At 41.0% G+C, this 24,397-nt stretch overlaps 1 protein-coding gene across 6 annotated transcripts in view; it reads right to left on the bottom strand.

The window, feature by feature from the left end:
- ATXN2 (ataxin 2) overlaps positions 1 to 24,397 on the bottom strand; it is a 129,801-nt gene that overhangs the window by 67,420 nt on the left and 37,984 nt on the right. For all 6 annotated transcript variants that reach the window (XM_066370882.1, XM_066370876.1, XM_066370881.1 and 3 more), the window contains exons 2-5: positions 16,912 to 16,948; positions 12,778 to 12,837; positions 12,241 to 12,312; positions 11,149 to 11,299 (exon numbers count right to left, since the gene is read on the bottom strand). In XM_066370882.1, coding sequence (XP_066226979.1) covers positions 11,149 to 11,299; positions 12,241 to 12,312; positions 12,778 to 12,837; positions 16,912 to 16,948 — 320 coding nt within the window. The remainder of the gene's footprint in view (positions 1 to 11,148; positions 11,300 to 12,240; positions 12,313 to 12,777; positions 12,838 to 16,911; positions 16,949 to 24,397) is intronic.

Genomic DNA, 24,397 nt, shown 5'->3' with positions numbered 1-24,397 from the left:
AGACCAACATACAAATTTTTAAGATACAAGCTGCGAATTGGTCCATATTTTTCTTTGAGATCCGAGCAAAATTCCGAGATACAAGTAGTGATTTGGGAAGCTGCCGCTAGTTGGCGCGTTGGCACACAGGTCCAGTATCGGCAGCACAACACCAGCATCTCATTCTTTCTCACGTATTACCCGCAGAATCAAGTCGAATCTCATGCACTGTACTTGTTCTTGCATCATATTTGCATTTTTTTACTAACTTTTTTTGTGTGCTGTTATGGGGCCGAAGAAAGTGAGTGTAAAGGACAGTGGTGAGAAGAAGAAGAGAATGATGTTGATAAAAGTAAAGCAAGAAATAATAGAAAAACATGAGCATGGTGTATGAGTGATTGAACTGGCAAGGCTGTACGACTGTACTACATCTACAATTTATACCATCCTTAAACAAAAGGATGCCATCAAAAGCACAAATCCAGCAAAAGGAACTACAATTCTGTCTCAATTAAGGACAAATATCCATGAAGAAATGGAGAAGCTTCTGCTGGTGTGGGTGAAAGAGAAAGAGCTGACAGGAGATACAGTGACGGAGACTTTAATATGCGAAAAGGCACGTATTATTTACGGTGACCTGAAGAAAAAAGAACCATCAACCTCAAAAGAGCCAACAGAAGATACGTTTAAAGCAAGTCACGGCTGGTTTGAAAATTTCACGAAGAGATCTAGCATCCACTTGGTGGTGAGGCATGGTGAAGCTGCAAGCGCTGACATTAAGACAGCTGAGGAATATATCGCACATTTTGCTGCGCTTATCACAAAGGAAGACTACAGCCCCCAACAAGTGTTCAACTGTGACGAAACAGGATTGTTTTGGAAAAAAATTCCCTGGAGGACTTTCATCACCACAGAGGAGAAGAAGCTGCCAGGCCATAAACCCATGAAGGACGTCTGACCCTTGCATTGTATGCAAATGCTGTCGGTAACTGTAAAGCCACTACTAGTGTATCATTCCAAAAAATCCTCGAGCCTTTTAAGACTCACAAGATTCTTTTTTTTTTTTTTACAGGGACAGAGAGAGAGTCAGATAGAGGGATAGATAGGAACAGACAGACAGGAATGGAGAGAGATGAGAAGTATCAATCATCAGTTTTTCGTTGCAACACCTTATTTGTTCATTGATTGCCTTCTCATATGTGCCATGACCGCAGGCCTTCAGCAGACGGAGTAACCCCTTGCTCGAGCCAGTGACCTTGGGTCCAAGCTGGTGAGCTTTATTTATTTTTTTTTCTCAAGCTAGATGAGCCCACGCTCAAGCTGGCAACCTCGGGGTCTTGAATCTAGGTCCTTCCGCATCCCAGTCCGATGCTCTAACCACTGTACAACCACCTAGTCAGGTGACTCACAAGATTCTTAAAGAAAAACTGCAGGTTATGTGGTGCACCAATGCTAGGGCATGGGTTACACAGCAGTTTTTTTGAATGGGTAAATCTCATCTTTGGTCCTGCAGTGAAGAAATATCTTCAAGCAAATAAACTCCTGATGAAAGCATTACTAATCCTTGATAATGCTCCAGCCAACCCACCTGGTCTTGAAGATGACATTCTCAATGAGTTCAAATTCATGAAAGTCCTCTACATCCCACCCAACACAACTTCAATCTTGCAACCTATGGATCAGCAGGTCATTTCTAACTTTAAAAAGTTTTACACAAAGCACTTGTTCCGCTGCTGCTTTGAGGTGACTGAGAATACAATTCTAACCCTTCGAGAGTTTTGGAAAGATCACTACAACATTGTGATATGTTTATGCATTATTGACTTGGCATGGCAAGAGGTTACAAAAAGAACATTGAACTCATCATGGAAAAAGTTACGGCCTGATGTTGTTGCAGACAGGGACTTTGAAGGATTCGAAATAGAGACCGAGACCGAGGTAGAAGTGTTGGAGGAGACTGTGTCCCTCGTAAAGTCGATGGGTCTGGAGGTAGACCAGGGTGACGTAAGAGCTCATCGAGTAACATGAGGAGGAACTCTCAACTGAGGAGTTGAAGGAGCTACAGACGATGCAACATATGGAGCTTCTGCAAGAGATTAGTAGTGAGGAGGAGGTAGAGTCGGAGGAAGTGATTTCTACAAGTGAAATTAAAGACATGCTGGCAATGTGGGAGAAGCTTTCAAGTTTCATTGAAAAGAAATACCCAGAAAAAGTTTCAACTGGTCGTGCTTCAGCACTTTTTAATGACACTTGTTTGTCACATTTCCATAACATTTTAAAAGGCAGGCAAAAGCAAACTTCTTTGAATAGTCTTTTATTCAAAAATCCTGCAAGTGAAAGTGCCAAAAGTGCAGGCAAAAAGGCAAAAACCGGTGATGATTAAATGAAAAATACGTAATGTTAAGCTTAGGTTAAGTTTAAAGTTAAGAAAATGCATTTTTTTACAATTAAGTTTTTGTGGTTTCATTTTAATTAAAGTACAGTTTTAGTTTTGTTTAAAGTAAAGAAAATGAAGTTTTAGTTTACATTTAGTGTTAAGAAAGTGCAGTTTTAGTTTACGTGTCTACAGTGCCTGCATCCCTTCCTCCCTCCCTCCTCCTCCGCCATTCACCTCCTTTAGCCGCACTCGTCTGTCTCCAAGGTAAGAATACAGTACTAAATAACACTTTTTTCTTTTATTTCATATATTTTGTTATGCATTGGTAAAGTATACATGTGTGTTTCTTAATTAAAAACGTCTTTTTCATAATTTAGAATGGTTTGGGGATGTTTCACAGGGCTGGAACAGATTAAATCTATTTCAGTTATTTTAAATGGGAGAGATTTGTTTGATATACGAGTTGACTGACTTACGAGCTCGGTTACAGAACGAATTAAACTCGTATCTCAAGGTACCACAGTATTTTATTTTTATTTTGTCTAAATAAAATTCTATAGACACTTCTCCCAGGAAGAGATACAAATGGCCAACAGATATATGAAAAAATGCTCAGCTTCATTAGTTATTAGGGAAATGCAAATCAAAACTACAATGAGATACCACCTCACCCCTGTTAGATTAGCTATTATCAACAAGACGGGTAATAGCAAATGTTGGAGAGGCTGTGGAGAAAAAGGAACCCTCATTCACTGTTGGTGGGACTGTAAGGTAGTACAACCATTATGGAGGAAAGTATGGTGGTTCCTCAAAAAACTGCAAATAGAACTACCTTATGACCCAGCAATCCCTCTACTGGGTATATACCCCCAAAACTCAGAAACATTGATACGTGAAGACACATGTAGCCCCATGTTCATTGCAGCACTGTTCACAGTGGCCAAGACATGGAAACAACCAAAAAGCCCTTCAATAGAAGACTGGATAAAGAAGATGTGGCACATATACACTATGGAATACTACTCAGCCATAAGAAACGATGACATCAGATCATTTACAGCAAAATGGTGGGATCTTGATAACATTATAAGGAGTGAAATAAGTAAATCAGAAAAAAACAAGAACTACATGATTCCATACATTGGTGGAACATAAAAATGAGACTAAGAGACATGGACAAGAGTGTGGTGGTTACCAGGGGTGGGGAGAGGGAGGACAGGGGGAGAGTTAGGGGGAGGGGGAGGGGCACAGAGAACTAGATAGAGGGTGGCGAAGGACAATCTGACTTTGGGCGAGGGGTATGCAACATAATTTAATGACAAAATAACCTAGACATGTTTTCTTTGAATATATGTACCCTGATTTATTAATGTCATCCCATTACCATTAATAAAAATTTATTTAAAAAAAAAAAAAAAAAAAAAAAAAAAAAAAGTGCATCTATACATGGGGAAATATGGTATATATTCATGAACAGGATAATTAAATCAAACCTTGACACCATGACCACTAAGCTATACACCTCAATCTAATACAAAATAATAGTGAATTAAACAATAATTTTTAAAAATTTTGAAAAAAAAAAATAAATAAATAAATAAATAGATAAAATTCTACTTTATACTATAGAGTTTTTTGCTTTTATGTTTTTAATAAATAGTTATTGCTTTGACCTTAGCAGAGATTTTCCATATGCTCTAAAAATGTATAAATATTGCCTGACCAGATGGTGGCGCAGTGGATACAACGTTGAACTGGGATGCGGAAGACCCAGGTTTGAGACCCCGAGGTCGCCAGCTTGAGCGCAAGCTCATCTGGCTTGAGCAAAAAAAACTCACCAGTTTGGACCCAAGGTCGCTGGCTGGAGCAAGGGGTCACTCGGTCTGCTCAAGGCCTGTGGTCAAGGCACATGTGAGAAAGCAATCAATGAACAAATAAGGTGTCGCAACGAGAAACTGATGATTGCTGCTTCTCATCTCTCTCCATTCCTGTCTGTCTGTCCCCTCTATAAATGCTAGTCTCCATTTACTACTTGCCCCCAGCAAAGATTTATATCCTTTTACTAGTATACAGCCAAGCTGAGGCAGTAAACTTTCTAATGGCTCAGTTTGTTTTTTTGTTTTGTTTTTTTTTAACAGAGACAGAGAGAGAGTCAGAGAGAGGGATAGATAGGGACAGACAGACAGGAACAGAGAGAGATGAGAAGCATCAATCATCAGTTTTTTTCTTGCAACACCTTAGTTGTTCATTGATTGCATTCTCATATGTGCCTTGACCACGGGCCTTCAGCAGACCGAGTAACCCCTTGCTCTAGCCAGAGACCTTGGGTCCAAGCTGGTGAGCTTTGCTCAAAGTAGATGAGCCCACGCTCAAGCTGGCGACCTCGGGGTCTTGAACCTGGGTCCTCCGCATCGCAGTTCTACACTCTATCCACTGTGCCACTGCCTGGTCAGGCTAATGGCTCAGTTTTAACAAAAGAATATTAGTACATGGAGTTACTCAGAGCTGGCTCCTGAGAAAAGCTACTCCTCAAAGCCCACAAGGCCAGGCCAACCTCCTTATAGGGCTTTCCTGTCCCACTACCTGGACAGCCCCCAGCCACAAGATCATCTGCCTACCCATCATCCCACCTGCCTACCTACACAGGGCCTCTCCTCCAGCCTGCTCTCTGGAGGACAGCTTTAAGGCTGACTGCCTGCCCAACTTTAGCACTTCTGGCCCATCTACAGGAGCCTACTGCTTATATCTCCAGTAACGTGCCGAGAGCACCAAATATAAACGAATCTGAAACATGTTTGAACTCCTCAGAATCCAAGGCTGCCCAGACCCTTCTCTGGGACCTGCCTCTTCCTCAGATGACAGCCATGGCACTACTAATGCCACACCCTACAGAAGAGATCTTTCTACTGCCACTCATAGAGCCTTGTCATATCAGACCTCCAGGGCACCCACAAGAGAACATTATAATGCAACACTAGAATAAAATAACCTCTATATTATTTCTCACTGCTATTACACATTTACATCACAAATTCCTCCAAATATAATTTATATAGTTCTCTTCATGTGTCTGGATTCCATTTGGAAAACAATGCCACCAATTTCAACATTCCACTTTTCTTGATCTCTTTCATATGCTTGGTATCTCCAACTCTAAAAATGCCTAGAGTAGGGCTTCTTCACATGGAGTATATGAACTCCCTAGGGAACTGTGAACACCACAGAATTAAGTGCAGACGTCTGTGTGTGTTTTTGTCCTGGGATGAGGGTATACACTTTCACTAAGTTCTCAAAAGGTACCCAAAATAGATTTAAGTCTTAAGTTTCTCTGTACTGTCCATAGCGAGAGCAGAGCAATGAACACATCCCACTACTCATTAAGTATTTGTTGGCAAGCTGTGTCTATAAGAACACGTATGATATATATAGCTTTCTCACTCTTCACACGAAGGCTCTAATTTTATTCATTCAACAGACATTTATATTATACCAACTAGATGCCAAAACACTATTTTGGAGAAGAAAAAACTACAGTATCCACATATAAGGAGCTCAAAGTATAATAATGAGAAAGACAGAAACATCTACTTATAATACAACATGTTACATGGGCAATGATACAGCCATTACGGGGAGAGGGCTTCTGTGTGCTAGCTGAAATTATGAGCATATCCACGCAACTGATATAGACTGATATATGGTAAGCGGAGGGCAAAGAAAGAAACACTGGGAACACATGTGACAGAAACAAAGCAGGAAAGGAATATAAAGCAGTAAGACAGATAAGAAACAGAGTAACAGCCCTGGCCGGTTGGCTCAGTGATAGAGCGTTGGCCTGGCGTGCAGGAGTCCCGGGTTCGATTCCCGGCCAGGGCACACAGGTGAAGTGCCCATCTGCTTCTCCACCCCTTCCCCTCTCCTTCCTCTCTGTCTCTCTCTTCCCCTCCGGCAGCCAAGGCTCCATTGGAGCAAAGATGACCTGGGCGCTGAGGATGGCTCTGTGGCCTCTGCCTCAGGCGCTAGGATGGCTCTGGATGCAGCAGAGTGATACCCCAGAGGGGCAGAGCATAGCCCCCTGGTGGGCATGCCGGGTGGATCCCAGTCGGGCGGATCCCAGTCGGGCGCATGCAGGAGTCTGTCTGACTGCCTCCCCGTTTCCAGCTTCGGAAAAGTGCAAAAAAAAAAAGAAACAGAGTAACAACTTCTGAAGGAGGGTGAAATCAGTAGTAAAGGCTGAGTCCAAAAAACCTAGCAATTAGAAATTATTGGTAACCTCAGAAGTTCCCAAGTTGTGAGTATAAAAGGGAGATTACAATGGGATAAGAAGTCAGTAGAAAATAAGAATTAAAAAGTTTGAATAAGAGCCTGACTGGGCGGTGGCGCAATGGGTAGAGCATCGGACTGGGATGCGGAAGATCCAGGTTCAAGACCTCGAGGTCGCCAGCTTGGGCACTTGGTCTGCTGAAGGCCCGTGGTCAAGGCACGTATGAGAAAGCAATCAATGAACAATTAAGGTGTTGCAACTCGCAACAAAAAACTGATGATTGATGCTTCTCATCTCTCCGTTCCTGTCTGTCTGTCCCTGTCTATCCTTCTCTATGACTCTCTCTGTCTCTGTATTAAAAAAAAAAGAAAAGAAAGAAAAAATAAAGTTTGGATGAGAAAAGAAAAAAGACCTGACTAGGCAGTGGCACAGTGGATAGCGCATCGGACTGGGATGTAGAGGACCCAGGTTCGAGACCCCGAGGTCGCCAGCTTGAGCGCGGGCTCATCGGGTTTGAGCAAAGCTCACCAGCTTGGGCCCAAAGATGCTGGTTTGAGAAAGGGGTTACTCGATCTGCTGAAGGCCCACAGTCAAGGCACATATGAGAAAGCAATCAATGAACAACTAAGGTGTCGCAACAAAAAACTGGTAATTGATGCTTCTCAACTCTCTCCATTTCTGTCTGTTCCTCTCTCTGACTCTCACTCTGTTTCTGTAAAAAAAAGAATTGATGCTTTTCATCTCCCTATCTGTCCCTACTTTCTGTCCTTCTCTCTGACTTTCTCTGTCTCTGTCATAAGAAAGGAAAAAAAGAAAGGAAAAAAGGCCTGACCAGGTGGTGGCACAGTGGATAAAGTGTTGGCCTGGGACTCTGAGGACACAGGTTCAAAACCCCAAGGTCGCCAGCTTTAGCGTGGGATCATAAACATGACCCCTTAGTCGCTGGCTTGAGCTCAAGGTTGCTGGCTTGATCCAGGGTTACTGGCTTGGCGGGAGTCCCCTGATCAAGGTACATATGAGAAAGCAACTAAGGTGCCACAAAGAAGAATTGATGATTCTAATCTCTCTCCCTTCCTGTGTCTGTCCCTCTTTCTGTCTCTCCCTATCTCTCTTGCTTAAAAAAAGTAAATAAATAAACAGGAAAGGACAGGATAGTCACTAGAAAAATTCAGGATAAAAAAGATTCTTTTTAGGCCTGACCTGGTGATGGCGCAGTGGATACAGCATCAGACTGGGACGTGGAGGACACAGGTTCGAAACCTCAAGGTTGCAGGCTTGAGCGTGGATCACAGACATGACCCCATGGTTACTGGCTTGAGCAAGGGGTCATGGCTCTGCCATAGCCCCCCAGTCAAGGCACATATGACAAAGTAATCAATGAATAATGAAGGAGACGCAACAAAGAATTGATGCTTCTCATCTCTCTCCCTTCCTGCCTATCTGTCCCTCTCTCTGTCTCATAACAAAAAAAAGTATGTAACAAAATGCATCCATCCTTACTGAGTGTACTGAACACTGTCAAAGCTGTATTTGACTGTCAACGTCTGATCTGTATTTGCTTTCTAAAATAAACACAAATTACTTGATAAATAAAGGAATAATAAAATAAAATAATAAAATGTAAAGATATAAATTTTGAAGAGGAATGGAATCCCTTAAGTACCTCCAACTAATAGTTAGGCTTGAAATTTGGTGAATGCCAACTCACTTTAAGAATAAAAAAACAAAGTATATTGTGAATGGCTATTAGCCATTCACAATTTTGTTGTTGTGGCCAATACATTTTCTGAGAGTGCTATGTACAAAATCCAACTAAAATTTTATTTTCCCTTTGGCTTATGATCCAAAGTCAATTTTTTTTTTTTTTTTTTTGACAGAGAAAGAGAATCAGGGAGAGGGACAGATAGGGATAGACAGACCGGAAGGCAGAGAGATAAGAAGCATCAATTCTTTGTTGCAGCATCTTAGTTTTCTGTTGATTGCTTGTTCATTGATAGCTTTCTCATATGTGCCTTGCGGGGGGATGGGGGGGGGCTACAGCAGAGCGAGTGACCCTTTGCTCAAGCCAATGACCTTGGGCTTCAAGCCAGTGATCTTTGGGCTCAAGCTAGTGACCATGGGGTCATGTCTATGATCCAACACTCAAGCCAGTGACCCCGCGCTCAAGCCGGCGACCTCGGGATTTTGAATCTGGGTCCTCTGCGTCTCAGTCCAACACTCTATCTACTGCACCACCACCTGGTCAGGTCAAAGTCAATTTTTAAATTTAAAACAGTGAAACACTTCAACAGTACAAGTTACATATTTGTGCTACTAGGCATAACCAATAAACAAAGACAGCAACTAAAGAAGGACTTGTTTCCTTGTATGGGCCACTGAAAGACTCTCAAAGAGATATGAATCAAAGACACCAACACTTGAAAAAATATAAGAACAGGACACAGTGCTTTCATCAGCACTGTAAAGCAGTTATAGACTACCTAACTAACACTGTTAGCTACTGAAAAAGCAACCTGTTAACTATAGGTAAGAACTTTTTACTAAGAGGTCCAAGAGATAGGCTCTAACTTTAGGGTGGCTTATAACTTCTAAATAACAGTATAGAAAAATTAGCACAACGAAAACAGTTGTTGACATAAGTTCAATCATAAAAATTAAAAGTTGCTGAGTTAGCTGACCAGGCGGTGGTGCAGTGGGTAAGTGTCAAACTGAGATGTGGAGGACCCAGGGTCAAAACCTCAAGGTTGCTGGCTTGAGCGTGGGATCACAGACATAACCCCAAGGTCGCTGGCTTGAGCCCAAGGTCACTGGCTTGAGCAAGGGGTCACTCACTCTGCTGTAGCCCCCCGATCAAGGCACTTGATAAAGCAATCAATGAACAACTAAGGTACCGCAACAAAGAACTGATACTTCTTATCTCTCTCCATTCCTGTCCGTCTGTCCCTATCTGTCTCTCTGTCACACATAAAAAAATTGAGTTATAATTTGCAATAGAATTATGAAATTTGTGGCCCTGTCCGGTTGGCTCAGTGGTAGAGCGTCGGCCTGGCGTGCGGAAGTCCTGGGTTCGATTCCCGGCCAGGGCACACAGGAGAAGCACCCATCTGCTTCTCCACCCCTCCCCCTCTCCTTCCTCTCTGTCTCTCTCTTCCCCTCCCGCAGCGAGGCTCCATTGGAGCAGGGATGGCCCGGGCGCTGGGGATGGCTCCTTGGCCTCTGCCCCAGGCGCTAGAGTGGCTCTGGTCGCAACAGAGCGACACCCTGGAGGGGCAGAGCATCGCCCCCTGGTGGGCGTGTCGGGTGAATCCCGGTCAGGTGCATGCAGGAGTCTGTCTGACTGTCTCTCCCCATTTCCAGCTTCAGAAAAATACAAAAAAAAAAAAAAAAAGAATTATGAAATTTGACCAAAAGAAATAAAAAACTCTATTTGAGAATTTTTAGAACCAAGTTCAAAATTGCCCAAAAGTCTTTCAATGTTATTGAACACTCAGCACTGCAAAGTATGCTTTCTAAATGATTAACAGCAATTCCTACATTTTCCTCCTCAGTGCACACTTGAAACATACTAAATTTTAATTTAACCATGTCAACAGTGTATATTCTCAAAAGTAGTCTCATACTCTAAATGTTTTTGAAATATACATGTTCTACTTTACCACTTATCTTCATTAGATACTTGTTTGCCATCCACAGCTCTCTGCCTTTCTCCCTTAGCCCCGTGCTTTTGATTTCTTTCCAGAGCATTTATAGAACTAAAATTAAAGCATTTATAGAACTATAAGCATAATAAAACTGTAAACATTAATTATAAGCATTATAAAACTAAAAATTTATAAACTAAAGCGCTGTACAACAAATGGGACAAGAAATTTTCAGTTGAGTATAATCAGTAGCATTCTTAATTACAAAACTGTAGAAAATCCTTTACAAACTATTTTTTAATAGAACACAATCTCTTATTATTTATGTTACTAAAAGTACCAAGAAATCTTCCACTAAAGTTTTGAATTTATTTTCCAAATAAAATGCATTAAAACCCTCATTTGTTTTAATTAGGTTATTTTAAGCCCATATTTCCTTATTCTTTTTTAGCAAGAGAGACAGAGAGAAGGACAGGAAGGGAGAGAGATGAGAAGCATCAACTCTTTGTTGCGGCCTTTTAGTTGTTGATTGCTTTCTCATATGTGCCTTGACGGGGGACTACAGTGTAGCCAGTGATCCCTTGCTCAAGCTAGTGACCTTGGGCTTAAGCCAGCAACCATAGGGTCATATCTATGGCCCCATGCTCAAGCCAGCAAAACCACAATCAAGCTGGTGAGCCCATGCTCAATACTGATGAGCCTGCCCTCAAGCCAGGGACCTTGAAGTTTTGAACATGGGTCCTCTGTGTCCCAGGCCGACTCTATCCACTTGCGCCACTGCCTGGTCAGGCTAAAAGCCCATATTTCTTTAAAAAAAAGAAAGTCTGTAGAATCTGCTTCAACGAATCTCATAAACCACAAAGGATATTTTGGAAATCAAAACTTACCTCTTCTTGCATAACTCGAGTCCATATCTTTAAACTGCACCACAACAAAGTCTGAACACTTGAATAAAATACTCTCCATTATTTCTTCACGTTTTGGCCCTGAACTGGATTCTGTACTTTTCTCATGTGCAGCATCAAGTACCAAATCACACTAGAATAAAAAACATGAGTAAATATTCAAGCATTTACAATATAAAACTTGACAGGAATTCTTCAGCACATCAAGGTACTATTATTATATGCCTTTGTCAAAAATAATCTATCTCAAGAAAATTTGTACCTTTTTTTGCAGAAATATGATTTGTTTTCCATTTCCATCATTCAAAAATGTTCTCACCTAAAAGTTGGTTCTTGCTATCATGCTATGTCTTAAAGCACATTAATAGTAATAAAAAGGAAAACAAACAAAACAACCCAATCCCTCCCTCTTCTGGCCCAACAATGCTTGAAAAGGCCAAAATATTTTAATAAACACACAGAGCAAAAAGTCTTTTGCTTATACATACCATCTATAAAATAATCAGAATTTGAAACTGAAGAGCAGAAGTCATTCAGAGTGGTTTTAAAAAGTGCTTTTAAAGTAAAGCACTGAGCATGAAAATGTGACAAACACCCTGACCAGGTGGTGGCACAGTGGATAGAGTGTTTTGACTAGGATGCGGAGGACCCAGGTTCGAGAGGCCGAGGTCGTCAGCTTGAGCGCGGCTCATCCGGTTTGAGCAAAGCTCACCAGCTTAAACCCAAGGTCGCTGGCTCAAGCAAGGGGTTACTCAGTCTGCTGTAGCCCAACGGTCAAGGCACATATGAGAAAGCAATCAATGAGCAACTAAAGTGTCACAACAGAAAACTGATAATTGATGCTTCTCATCTCTGTTCCTGTCTGTCTATCCCTGTCTATCCCTCTTTCTGACTCTCTGTCTCTGTTAAAAAAAAAAAAAAGAAAGAAAGAAAATGTGACAAACAAACCCACCTCACAACTATAAATTGCTAAATCAGACACTAATAGAAACTGTTGGGAAGCCACACAAACATATGGCAGTCTAAGATTCATAGACTTTCACGTACCACAAAAAGGAAAAGAGCAAAAATTACCTTAGGACTGTATGTTTTAAAAACTCCTTCATATATACCTCCATTTTTCACTTGTACTTCACATTTGGATCCCTAAAAACATATAAGTAATTTATCAAACAGTGCCACCCAGTCATGGGGGTAATTTACTTTCCATAGCTCATCAGGCTTCATTCAATATATCAGGGACTTCATTCACAGAACAATAAAAAAAATTTTAAAACGTCAGCAATACAAAGATTCAAAAAATTCTTCAGAGGATCCTGCTCAGAATTTACAGTATGAACTTAAATATTTAAGTTAAGTATTTCTGACGCCAATTTTATTAGGTGACAAAGTAATACACTAAAACAACCACTAATATTATGCACACAGCAAGAAAGCTTTTTATAGTGAGTTACAGTAACTTGGGTAAAATACTAATCTTTTTCTAAATTATCCTGATTATACATGATCTAAGAAATGTTACATAAAGACTCATTTACCTACATTTTAACTTCATAAAATTACTTTATTCTACTCCCAAGGCAGTTTCTCCCCAATAATCTGATAACTTACAACAACTGATGTAAGTATATGAACCATCCTCATATTTGCATAGATTCCATCAAAAGAAATCTGCAATATTAAGAAAAAACATTATTAACAATCAGTATTTATCCTTGTATATATAATTAAAGTTAACATTTATTTTGTTATAAAATGTTCAGTTAGGTTTGTAATACCTTACATGCATTAAAGAAAGATTTGGTTTACTACAGTCTTTTGATTCCTTAGAGAACAGAAGCTTACATTTTCAAAAGTAAAATCAGTCATGCCAACTAACAATGTTTTGACAAAAAGTAAAAGCGAACTTATATATCATATATAAGGAAAGATAAAACCATAGAAACATGGGGCGGAGGCCATGAGGCCATCCTTAGTGCCCGGGGTGGCTTTGCTCTGGTGGAGTCTTGGCTGCGGGCGGGAGGAGAGAGACGAAGAGGAAGGAGAGGGGGAGGGGTGGAGAGGTAGATGGGCGCTTCTCCTGTATGCTCTGGCCAGGAATCGAACCCGGGAATCCTGAACACCAGGCCAATGACTCCGACGGGTCTACCATATCATGCTTTTTACTTAAAAAAAAAAAAATTTACATTTCTTTTGAATGCTGATGAACAGGAGACACCAAATCTTTTTCACCTGCAAACTACTACCTTCTTTATTAGATCTAGCTAATAACACTGTTTTGTCTTTTTCCAAATAGCTCCAGATATATGGAAAAGATTTATATAGGCGGATGGGGATCCTCAAACCCCTCAGCGAGATCTTCTGAGAATGGCTTTTAAGATACCTAGAGGCAGAAAAAGCCCAATAGAGATCAGGGGAACTACCAGCTTTTAGGATACACCCTTAAAGGCTCCAACGCCTCAAAGGGGTTCATAGGATGCCATCTGGATCCTGCTTCAATAGTGGAAAGGAAGGTCATTGAGCTAAAGTCTGCCAGGCTTACACGCCTCTGCTGTGAGGAAACAGGGACACTGGAAGGTGGGCTTCTCCCTCGCTCCTCTAAGGGAGGGTTCAGTCTCTTCCAGCCCTGCTCCAGCCATCTATGACCTAACCTTGCCCAGAAAGCTGGGATTTGCCACTGAAGGCTGAAGGTGCCCAGGGCCGTCGGCCCCATCTACGACACTGTGGACGAGCCTAGGGTATTTCTTCCAAGAAGCAGGTAAACTGATCTTCTTTGCACAAGGGCCACTTAACTATGTCTTGCCTGAATAGTCAGGTTTTTTATTCTTCCCTCAAAGATCTCTGTTGTGGGTGTTGATAGTCCTATTTTCTGCTGCTTTGCTTAATATATAGTGTTTCCTTTATCCCTCCTACCTCAATGCCCCATCATATTTCAGGCTGGGACCTACTCCTAATTTAGAGCTCTCTTTCCTCCTTTTACCAACTTGTATTATGAATTTACCTTTGCCACCCAGCTTAGTGTATCCCAAGGTTCTCTTTACCATGCCACAGTCACAGAGCTCCAGGGAAAAGCAACCTGGTCTCAACTCTCCAGGCAGAGGAGAACAGAAGCTCCATATCCACGCATGCTGCAAATGGCTTTTTCCAGTCTACCTGAATCATTACCAGCTAGAAGCAGCAGTCATTGGGACTTGGACATGAGCTGCAAAGTATAGAATGGTGACAACAATTCCAGTGCCATGCGGACTTTTCCTGTGGGGAACTTTCCTGGACTCCTGCTTCCTGTGACAGCTCCTAACAGACTGAACTGTGGTTGGGTTGCATTTTTCAGGGATTTGGCATGGTGACGGGGCCAACTTGGACTTGGTGAACATGTTAAGGACACTACTCTTTAATGGATCCTTGCTGTATTGGCCAAGAGTTTGCTTAAAGGCTTTTAATCACTGTAAAAAAAAAATAGAGGTCTGGATGAAGAAGATGGGGCACATATACACCATGGTATACTATTCAGCTAGGAGAAATGGTGACATCGGATCACTTACAGCGGAATGGTGGAGTCTTGGTAGCATTGTGCGGGGTGAAATAAGCGAATCAGAAAAAAACAGGAACTGCAGGATTCCATACATTGGTGGGACATAAAAGCAAAACTAAGAGGCATGGACAGGAGTGTGGTGGTTATGGGGGGTGGGGGGAGGGAAGGAGGGAGAGGGGGAGGGGGAGGGGTACAGAGAGAACTGGATGGAGGGTGGCGGAGGACGATCTCTCTTCGGGTGATGGGTATGCAACAGAACTAAATGACAAGATAACCTGGAAATGTTTTATTTGAATGTATGTACCCTGATTTATTGATGTCACCCCATTAAAATAAAAATTTATTAAAAAAAAAAAAAAACCATAGAAACAGAAGAGACAGCCCTGGCCGGTTGGCTCAGTGGTAGAGTGTCGGCCTGGCGTGCAGGAGTCCCAGGTTCCATTCCCGGCCAGGTCACACAGGAGAGGTGCCCATCTGCTTCTCCACCCCTCCCCCTCTCCTTCCTCTCTGTCTCTCTCTTCCCCTCCCGCAGCCAAGGCTCCACTGGAGCAAAGTTGGCCCGGGCACTGAGGATGGCTCTGTGGCCTCTGCCTCAGGTGTTAAAATGGCTCTGATTGTGGCAGAGTGACACGCCAAGATGGGCAGAGCATTGCCCTCTGGTGGGCATGCTGGGTGGATCCCAGTTGGGCGCATGCGGGAGTCTGTCTGACTGCCTCCCTGTTTCCAGCTTCGGAAAAATACAAAAATAAATAAATAAATAAATAAGAAACAGAAGAGACAGAGCAATGGTTGGGGAATAGGTGTCACTACAAAGTGGCCTCAGGGATTTTTGGAGGTGATAGAACTGTTCTACTATCTTGATTATAGTGGTGATTACACACTGTATATATACATCAAAATTCATAGACCTACACTAAACAGAGTTAAGAATACCTTAACAAATAAATGGGGTAGATAGATTTGGGGACCTCTTTGTAGAACATCCCGACTATATGCTTTCAGCATATATGAAATAATGATAGTGGTCTAAGGATTAATCGACCACACCACTCCTTATTACATAACACATAAGTGTGTGTCCTCCTGATGCTAAAGAAGAGTATCTGTCCACTGAAGACAAAGTCTCAAAGATTAGTGAGCTAGCTTCTCATTCATTTCTTCCATGATGTGGAACTTATACCTTCTCCCGTTTCTACCCAATTTAATTTCAGTGATCAAGTTCTAAAATTTAAAACCAAAAGGCCCTGCCCTGGCCGGATAGCTCAGTTGGTTAGAGCATCGTCCGAAGCACAGAGGTTGCCGGTTTGATGCCCAGTCCGGGCACAACAGGAACAGATCAATGTTCCTGTCTCTCTCTCTCTCTCTCTCTCTTTTCCTCTTTCACCAAAATTAAAAAATTAAAATATTAAAAATAATAAAAACAGCCCTGGCCGGTTGGCTCAGTGGTAGAGTGTCGGCCTGGCGTGCAGAAGTCCCGGGTTCAATTCCCAGCCAGGGCACACAGGAGAGGCACCCATCTGCTTCTCCACTCCTCCCTTTCTCCTTCCTCTCTGTCTCTCTCTTCCCCTCCCGCAGCGAGGCTCCATTGGAGCAAAGATGGCCCGGGCGCTGGGGATGGCTCCTTGGCCTCTGCCCCAGGCGCTAGAGTGGCTCTGGTTGCGACAGAGCGACGCCCCGGAGGGGCAGAGCATCGCCCCCTGGTGGGCAGAGCGTCGCCCCCTGGTGGGCAGAGCGTCGCCCCCTGGTGGGCATGCCAGGTGGATCCCGGTCGGGTGCATGCGGGAGTCTGTCTGACTGTCTCTCCCCGTTTCCAGCTTCAGAAAAATATCAAAAATAAATAAATAAATAAATAATAATAATAAAAAAAAACAAAAGGAATAAAAAGCACATTAATTCAAAATCAAAAACTGAAAGAACTCTGCAAACTCCAGTTCTGCTGTTCTACTTATCTTTCAGGAGTTCAATTTGCCTTCAGTCACTTACAAAAGAACAAATGACATTATTATACATGAAATATATTATTTATAGATAATATTACAGTCATCATCAACAACCACATACAGCTAATAATTTTATACATATTGATCCATAAAAGATATCTGAGATACAAAATTGAAAAGGGGAATTTTTTTTGCCTTGGTTTTTGGTCTATGGTTTAGAAATCACATTTTATTTACCAATTTTTCCAAACAAATAACATTCAAGATACTCACCGTAGACTGAGGCAGTCCCTTGTTATTGTTACGACCTCTGAAAAGATTAAAGATTATGTTTGTTAAATTCAACAGGCTAAACAAGTTAAAAATATTTTCAAATTTAAATTATCTTGTAATTCCATTCAAATAAAGCACAAGTGATCATCTGGGGGGGTGGGCTCAACCTAATATTAAGAATAAAAGCTACTTTAGTATGGTATGGCGCTCTCTGCACTTTGCTGGCTCAAAGGCCCAGAACAGGTATGGGTCATGGAAAGAAAGTGAATGTCATCAAACTCAAATAAATGAAGTAAAAATAAAAATAGCCAACCGGAAGAAATAACCAATAACTCTGTTATAAAAAGCTACTCAGGAGCGAAATATAGATTCTGTTCCTGATGTGACAGACACCAAGTCACCTCTCATGTTTGCCCCTCACTTTTAAATATAGGTACCATGTTTACAACTGCAGAAAAACATTTGAGAATAAGTTAAATCACTCAAAGCACTTTCACCTCTAAGCAGTATCTATGTAATAAGTGCCTTTCCCTGCCACCCCCACTTCTGAAACAATGCAGTACCAACAAAGCTGGCTGTCATGTAATGTGGACTCTATTTTCAAGTTAACTGAATTATAGAACAGAATACACCCTAAGGCTTGTACCATTAGAAAAGATTAGGCCCACTATACAATGATAAAAACACTAAAAGTGAAATGCTACATTCCTCATAAACATCAGTTACTCTGGAATAACAAAACTGGAATCTCGTTTTAATAAAATCACAACTCTCAAATTAAGCCAAACTTAAAACAGTCAAAGAGAAGCACAATTCAGGTCCAAAAAGTCTAGCAGTTAGAACGGTGCCAATTCCCAGTAAAGTAGCACTGATCTCAGCAATCCGAGGCCAGAGCTGATTTCATTTGTCACTTTCTCTCATCTAGAAAATAATGTTTTGAACCAAATTACCTCTGAGATTCCTTCCTTTTCTAATATTCTAACTCAGTGACTCTTTGCCTCAGACACAGCACGGAGAGAGAAATTCCTAAAGTCTAAGAAATGCGACCAATAATTCATCATGTATCAAACTGACTACCAACCAGACACTATGGTGAGTACAATGTCAAATCTCTCACCCCCACTCTACAGGTGAGGAAAATGAACCTTAGCAGTTAAGCATCTTGACCAAATCTATCTTGTGAGCGATAGAGTGCTTTTTGAACCGAGCAATACAAAATCCAGACTTTTCATTTCAGGTGATGCTGCCTCTCTGAAATTGCATCACAGGGAATAAACTAACCTCACAATTAAGCCTAACCAAATATGCACATTTTTTTCTAACATTATCTGAATTTATTAGGTTTTTCTATTTTTTGTAGTCTGTAACCAAAGGTTTAATAGCTAAATCTTGGTTTAGAAGGATTACTTATTTTAGTAGTTGCTGAGATGCCACAGTTAAAAGACTTAAGCAAATGCCACCAATTATTCCTTAAACTCATGTGGTATCCCCACAAAGCTACTTAAGAGTTTAGAACATAAAACTTTTATAGTACTAACACTATTTTTTATTAATTATGCATTTATATCTGTGACTAATAAAGAGCAATTGTTTTGCAATCCAATTTACTTAGAATAGTTCAACAGGGAAAATAATAAAAGACTCACAATGGTGTAAAGTGGTACACTGACTTCCCCTGATATACCAGGTGGTTGAACCACCAAGGGGAATGTCAGCATATTAAGAGCAGCATTCTCTGAAACTGATAAAATCCCAAACGCGTTCTCATTTTTCTCTTTTAGGATATCCAGTCAGATTATGCTTTAATTTTTTTCTTTGGTATTCTGAAATAAAGCCACCCTATAGTAACATATTTCATATAGTAACAAAACGTTGAATCTCAAAAGTGAAGATTACATTCTGGTCCTAAATATATTTATGATTAGATTGATAAGATTTAACAAAACTATATCCAAGATTCTAAGCTTCCAATAGTTACTAAGTGATGTTAAAGTGTGATTGAAAATGTCCAATTAGCATAAATCAATTTACAAAAATAATAAAGTTTTTATTATTCAAAATAATACAGGAAGAAGGAAGTAGATGAGGTTAACAATGAAATAAGCCTGACCAGGCAGTGGCGCAGTGGATAGAGCGTCAAACTGGGATGCGGAGGACCCAGGTTCGAGATCCCGAGGTCACCAGCTTGAGTGTGGACTCATCTGGTTTGAGCAAAGCTTATCGGCTCGAGCAAGGGGTTACTTGGTCTGCTGTAGCCCCTCCCCCCATCGAGGCACATATGAGAAAGCAATCAATGAACAACTAAGGTGTCGCAACGAAAAACTAATGATTGATGCTTCTCATCTCTCTCCGTTCCTGTCTGTCTGTCCCTATCTATCCCTCTCTCTGACTCTGTCTCTGTAAAAAAAAAAAATAAAAAAACATAATGAAATAAGTCTGCCCTGTTGTGGCACAGTGGATAAGTGTCAACCTGGAACACTTAGGTTGCCGGTTCAAAACTCTGAGCTTGTCAAGACACATATGACAAGTAATCAATGAACAACTAAAGTGAAGGAAGCAACTATGAGGTGGTACTTTTTTTTTTTAATTACAGAGACAGAGGAGAGAGTCAGAGAAAGGGATAGATAGGGACAGACAGACAGGAACGAAGAGAGATGAGAAGCATCAATCATTAGTTTTTTGTTGCGACACCTTAGTTGTTCATTGATTGCTTTCTCATATGTGCCTTGACCGTGGGGCTACAGCAGACCAAGAAACCCCTTGCTCGAGCCAGTGACCTTGGGTTCAAGCTGGTGAGCTTTTGTTCAAACCAGATGAGCCAGCACTCAAGCTGGTGACCTCGGGGTCTTGAACCTGGGTCCTCCGCGTCCCAGTCCAACGCTCTATCAACTGCGCCACCGCCAGGTCAGGCGAGTTGACACTTCTTGTTCCAACCCCACCCCATAAAAATCAATAAATTTTTTTTTTTTTAAAAAAAGAAAGACTGGCATGAGTTGGTAATTGTTGAAGTAGGTGACAGGTGACAATTTCCTTAACTCAAAACCAAAAGAAAAACTGCCTTCTGATGACATGCAGTCGGAGCCTGGATATAATCAAGTTTACAAATCTACCAGGATACAGGAAACACGGGGAAGAAGAAGGGATTAACTGATATCATGAGGTTACAAATCAGTTAAATCCAGAATGTGGTAAATTCAACAAATGACAGTTTCTTCAACAACTCAATGGCATGACAAAAAAAATAGCATTGAGGGAGGAAGAATTACTATAAATTTAAAAATGCACAAAAGCTAAGTGTGGCTTCCCAATTTCAAAACTTATTACATTGCTGTAATAATCAAAATAGTACACTAGTATAAGATACACTTATAAATCTGTAAGGTACTGGCATAAGGACATTAAAAAAACAGAAAAGAATAGAGAGCTCAGAAATAAATCCTCGAATAGACAGACAACTGATTTTTTATTTTAATAAAGGGGTTAAGAGTGTTCACTGGGGAAAAGACAATCTTTTCAACAAACGATTCTGGAAAAACTGGATCTCCACATGCAAAACAATGAAGCTAAAGAGTTAACCTTATACAATATACACAAGCTAACTCAAAATGGATCAAAGACCTAAATTTAAGATCTAAAATTATAAAACTCAGAAAGAAACATAGGGGAAAATCTTCATGACCTAAAACTTAGCAATGATTTCTTAACTGCGATATCAAAAGCATAGACAACAACGCCTGACCTGTGGTGGCGCAGTGGGATAAAGCGTCAACCTGGAACACTGAGGTCGCTGGTTTGAAACCCTGGGCTTGCCTGGTCAAGGCACATATGGGAGTTGATGCTTCCTGCTCCCCCCCTTCTCTCTCTCTCTCTCTCTAAAAGTCAATAAATAAAATATTTAAAAAAAAAAAAAAAGCATAGACAACATAAGAAAAAATAAGATAACAAGAACTTCATTAAAATTTAAAACTTCTGTGCAAAGGATGCTATCAGACAGTGAAAACACAACACACAGAATGGAAGAAAGTATCTGTATATCATATATCTAACAAGGAGTTGATATCCGGAATACCTAAAGAACTACAACTAAATAACAAAAAATACAATCTAATTCAAAAATGGGCAAGACTTCAATAGACATTACTCCAAAGCAGTTGGCCTTTTAAAAGCACATGAAAATATAATCAACATCACTAGTCATTAGAGAATGTGTATCAGAAACACAGTGAGTCCGATATGTGGTGGCGCAGTGGATAAAGCATCAACCTTGAACGCCTAGGTCGCCAGTTCAAAACCCTGGGCTTGCCCGGTCAAGGCACATATGGGAGTTGATGCTTCCTGCTCCTCCACCCCTTCTCTCTCTCTCTCTCTCTCTTTCTCTCCTCTCTCTAAAATGAATAAATATTAAAAAAACAAAAACAGCTATCACTTCAGCCTTACTAGATGGTTATTATTAAAATAAATAAATAAATAACATGGTGGCAAAAAAAAGAAAGAGGAACCCTTGTGCACTGCTAGTGGAAATGTAAAATGGTACAACTGCTGTAGAAAACAGCATGGCAGCTCCTCACAAATTAAACATACAATCACCCTATGACCCAGCAACTGCACCTATCAATATATACCCAAAATAACTGAAAGCAAGGAGTTGAACAAATATTTGTACATCAACATTCATAACAGCATTATTTACAACGGACAAATTGTGCGGGGAAAAACTGAAATGTCAATTAACCAATGAACAAACACAGTATGGAACATCCATACAATGAAATATTATTCAGCTGTAAAAACAAATGCAATTCTGGTACATGCTCCAGCATAGATGAACCTTGAAGATATACTAAGTGAAAAAAGCCAAAGGACAACTGTTGTACAATGCTACTTAAATGAGATATGTAAAAGTCAAATTCATAGAAGTAGCGTTGTAAATGCCAGGGGCTAGAGCATGGTTAGAATAGAAAGTGACAGCTTAATGGGTACCAGGCTTCCTTTTGGAGTAAAAGTCTTTTGGAACTTGATAGAAGTGGTGGTAGCACAATAATGTGAATATACTTAATGCCACTAAACTACATTTTAAGTGGTTATACTACTCAGCCATAAAAATAGATGAAATATTGCCATCTGCAACAACATGGATTCTTTTGAGAGTATTATGCTAGGTGAAATGAGTCAGATGAAAAAAACAACAAAAACTTATGACTTCACTCAGATATGGGATATAAAACAAAAAGCAATAAATGCACAAACAAAACAAGCAAGAAAAAAAAAACCTCATAAAAACCGCCAACAGAATGGTGGTTACCAGCCGGGAAGGGAGTAAGGAAGACAAAGAGGGTAGAGGGGGTCAAACACAAGGTGAAGGAAGGAAACAGCCTACCTAGACTTGAGAGCTGAGCACACAACAGACTATACAGATGCTGTATTATCAAGTTGTACATCTGAAATTTATATGATGTTATTAGTCAATATTGTTCTTCCAATAAATAAAAATAGTTTTGTTTTGTTTTTTTTTGTATTTTTCTGAAGCTGGAAACGAGGAGAGACAGTCAGACAGACTCCCGCATGCGCCCGACCGGGATCCACCCGGCACGCCCACCAGGGGGCGACGCTCTGCCCACCAGGGGGCAATGCTCTGCCCCTCCGGGGCATCGCTCTGCCGCGACCAGAGACACTCTAGCACCTGGGGCAGAGGCCAAGGAGCCATCCCCAGCGCCGGTCCATTTTTACTCCAATGGATCCTCGCTGCAGGAGGGGAAGAGAGAGACAGAGAGGAAGGAGAGGGGGAGGGGTGGAGAAGCAAATGGGCGCTTCTCCTGTGTACCCTGGCCAGGAATCGAACCTGGGACTTCTACACGCCAGGCCAACGCTCTACCACTGAGCCAACCGGCCAGGGCTAAAAATAGATTTTTAAAAATGGTTTAAAGGGTAACTTTGATGTTATGTATATTTGACCACAATTAAAAAGAAAGCAAAAACAAAACATAAGCTCAGATTTTCTTCCCGAAGTTAACTTCATTTGCACATGTGTGTAAAGAAGTTCATGCCTACAAGTGCTCCCAAAACAGTGGAGATTATAGTCAATGGCAATTGGTAGATTAGTAGAATCACTAGAGATACAGGCTTAACTGGATAAGAAATAAGATCCAACTACACAAATGTCTGTAAGAGAGATACTCTAGTCAGACACAAATAGACTGAAAGTAAAAGGATGGAAAATGCTGTATTGTGCACAGCACATACAAGAAAGCTGGAGAAGCTGTATTAATGAGACAAAACAAGCTTTAAAACAAAAATGTTAATAGAGATAAAAAGGGTTATTTTACAATAACAAAAGGGTCAAACTATAAGGAAGAAGAGGCATTCTACCTGGACTCTCCCTACCCTTTCACATAAACTCCTGGACTAAAAAAGATAAACTTTTTTTTTTTTAGAAAAAGAGACAGAGGAAGGGAGGAGAGAGGGAGGGAGGAGCGAGAAATATCAACTCATAACTGCTCCACTTCAGTTGTTCACTGATTGCTTTTCGTATGCACCTTGATGGGGGAGGGGGGGTTCAAGCAGAACCAGTGATCTCAGGATCATGTCAATGATGATGCACTCGAGATGATCACCTCAGGGTTTCAAACCAGGGACCTCTGTGCCCAGGTCGACACTGTAACCATTGTGCTGCTACCTGTCGAGCAAAGGAAGATGAACTCTTCACAGAAATGATATGTCCACCCTGAGCCAGAGCCTTACTCCTCCACTTAGTGTATCTCATGCTCCATCTCCTCATCATATGATCGACCTGACAACCCAATCCCAACTAACAAACACAGAAGGAATGATGGGATTAGAAGGCTGCCATTTGGGAACCACTATACTAACAACTGTTTCCGGCAAAAATTGCCAATGGATGCTAAATTGAGTGACGTAGAAACAGTATATTTATAAACTTGCCTGACCAGGCAGTGGCGCAGTGGATAGAGCATTGGACTGATACTGAGGACCCAAGTTCGAGACCCCGAGGTCACCAGCTTGAGCGCAGGCTCATCTGGCTTGAGCAAAAAGCTCACTAGCTTGGACCCAAGGTCGATGGCTTGAGCAAGGGATTACATGGTCTGCTGAAGGCCCACGGTCAAGGAACATATGAGAAAGCAATCAATGAACAACTAAGGTGTCACAATGAAAATCTGATGATTGATGCTTCTCATCTCTCTCTCTTCCTGTCTGTCTGTCCCTATCCATCTCCCCCTCTCTCTCTGTCCCTGTAAAAAAAAAAAAAAAAGAAAAAAAAAAAGAAACAGTATATTTATAAACTCACAAAATAACTCTCCACAGGTATTGATTAATGACAGTGAAAAATAACATTATTTAGTAGTAAAGGAATCTCCCAGAAACCATCCTAATCAGGTCTTCAAAGTTAACTGTACCAGCAAAGGGACAAATGTACACCATGTATCTCCTGATATACAATAAAAATACATATATGCATCACTTTTTGTTA

The sequence above is a fragment of the Saccopteryx leptura genome, chromosome 2 (genome assembly GCF_036850995.1).
Source record: "Saccopteryx leptura isolate mSacLep1 chromosome 2, mSacLep1_pri_phased_curated, whole genome shotgun sequence".
Taxonomy (NCBI): Eukaryota; Metazoa; Chordata; class Mammalia; order Chiroptera; family Emballonuridae; genus Saccopteryx; species Saccopteryx leptura.
Note: the sequence above shows the minus strand (reverse complement) of the source record. Positions and strands in the feature narration are given on the sequence as shown.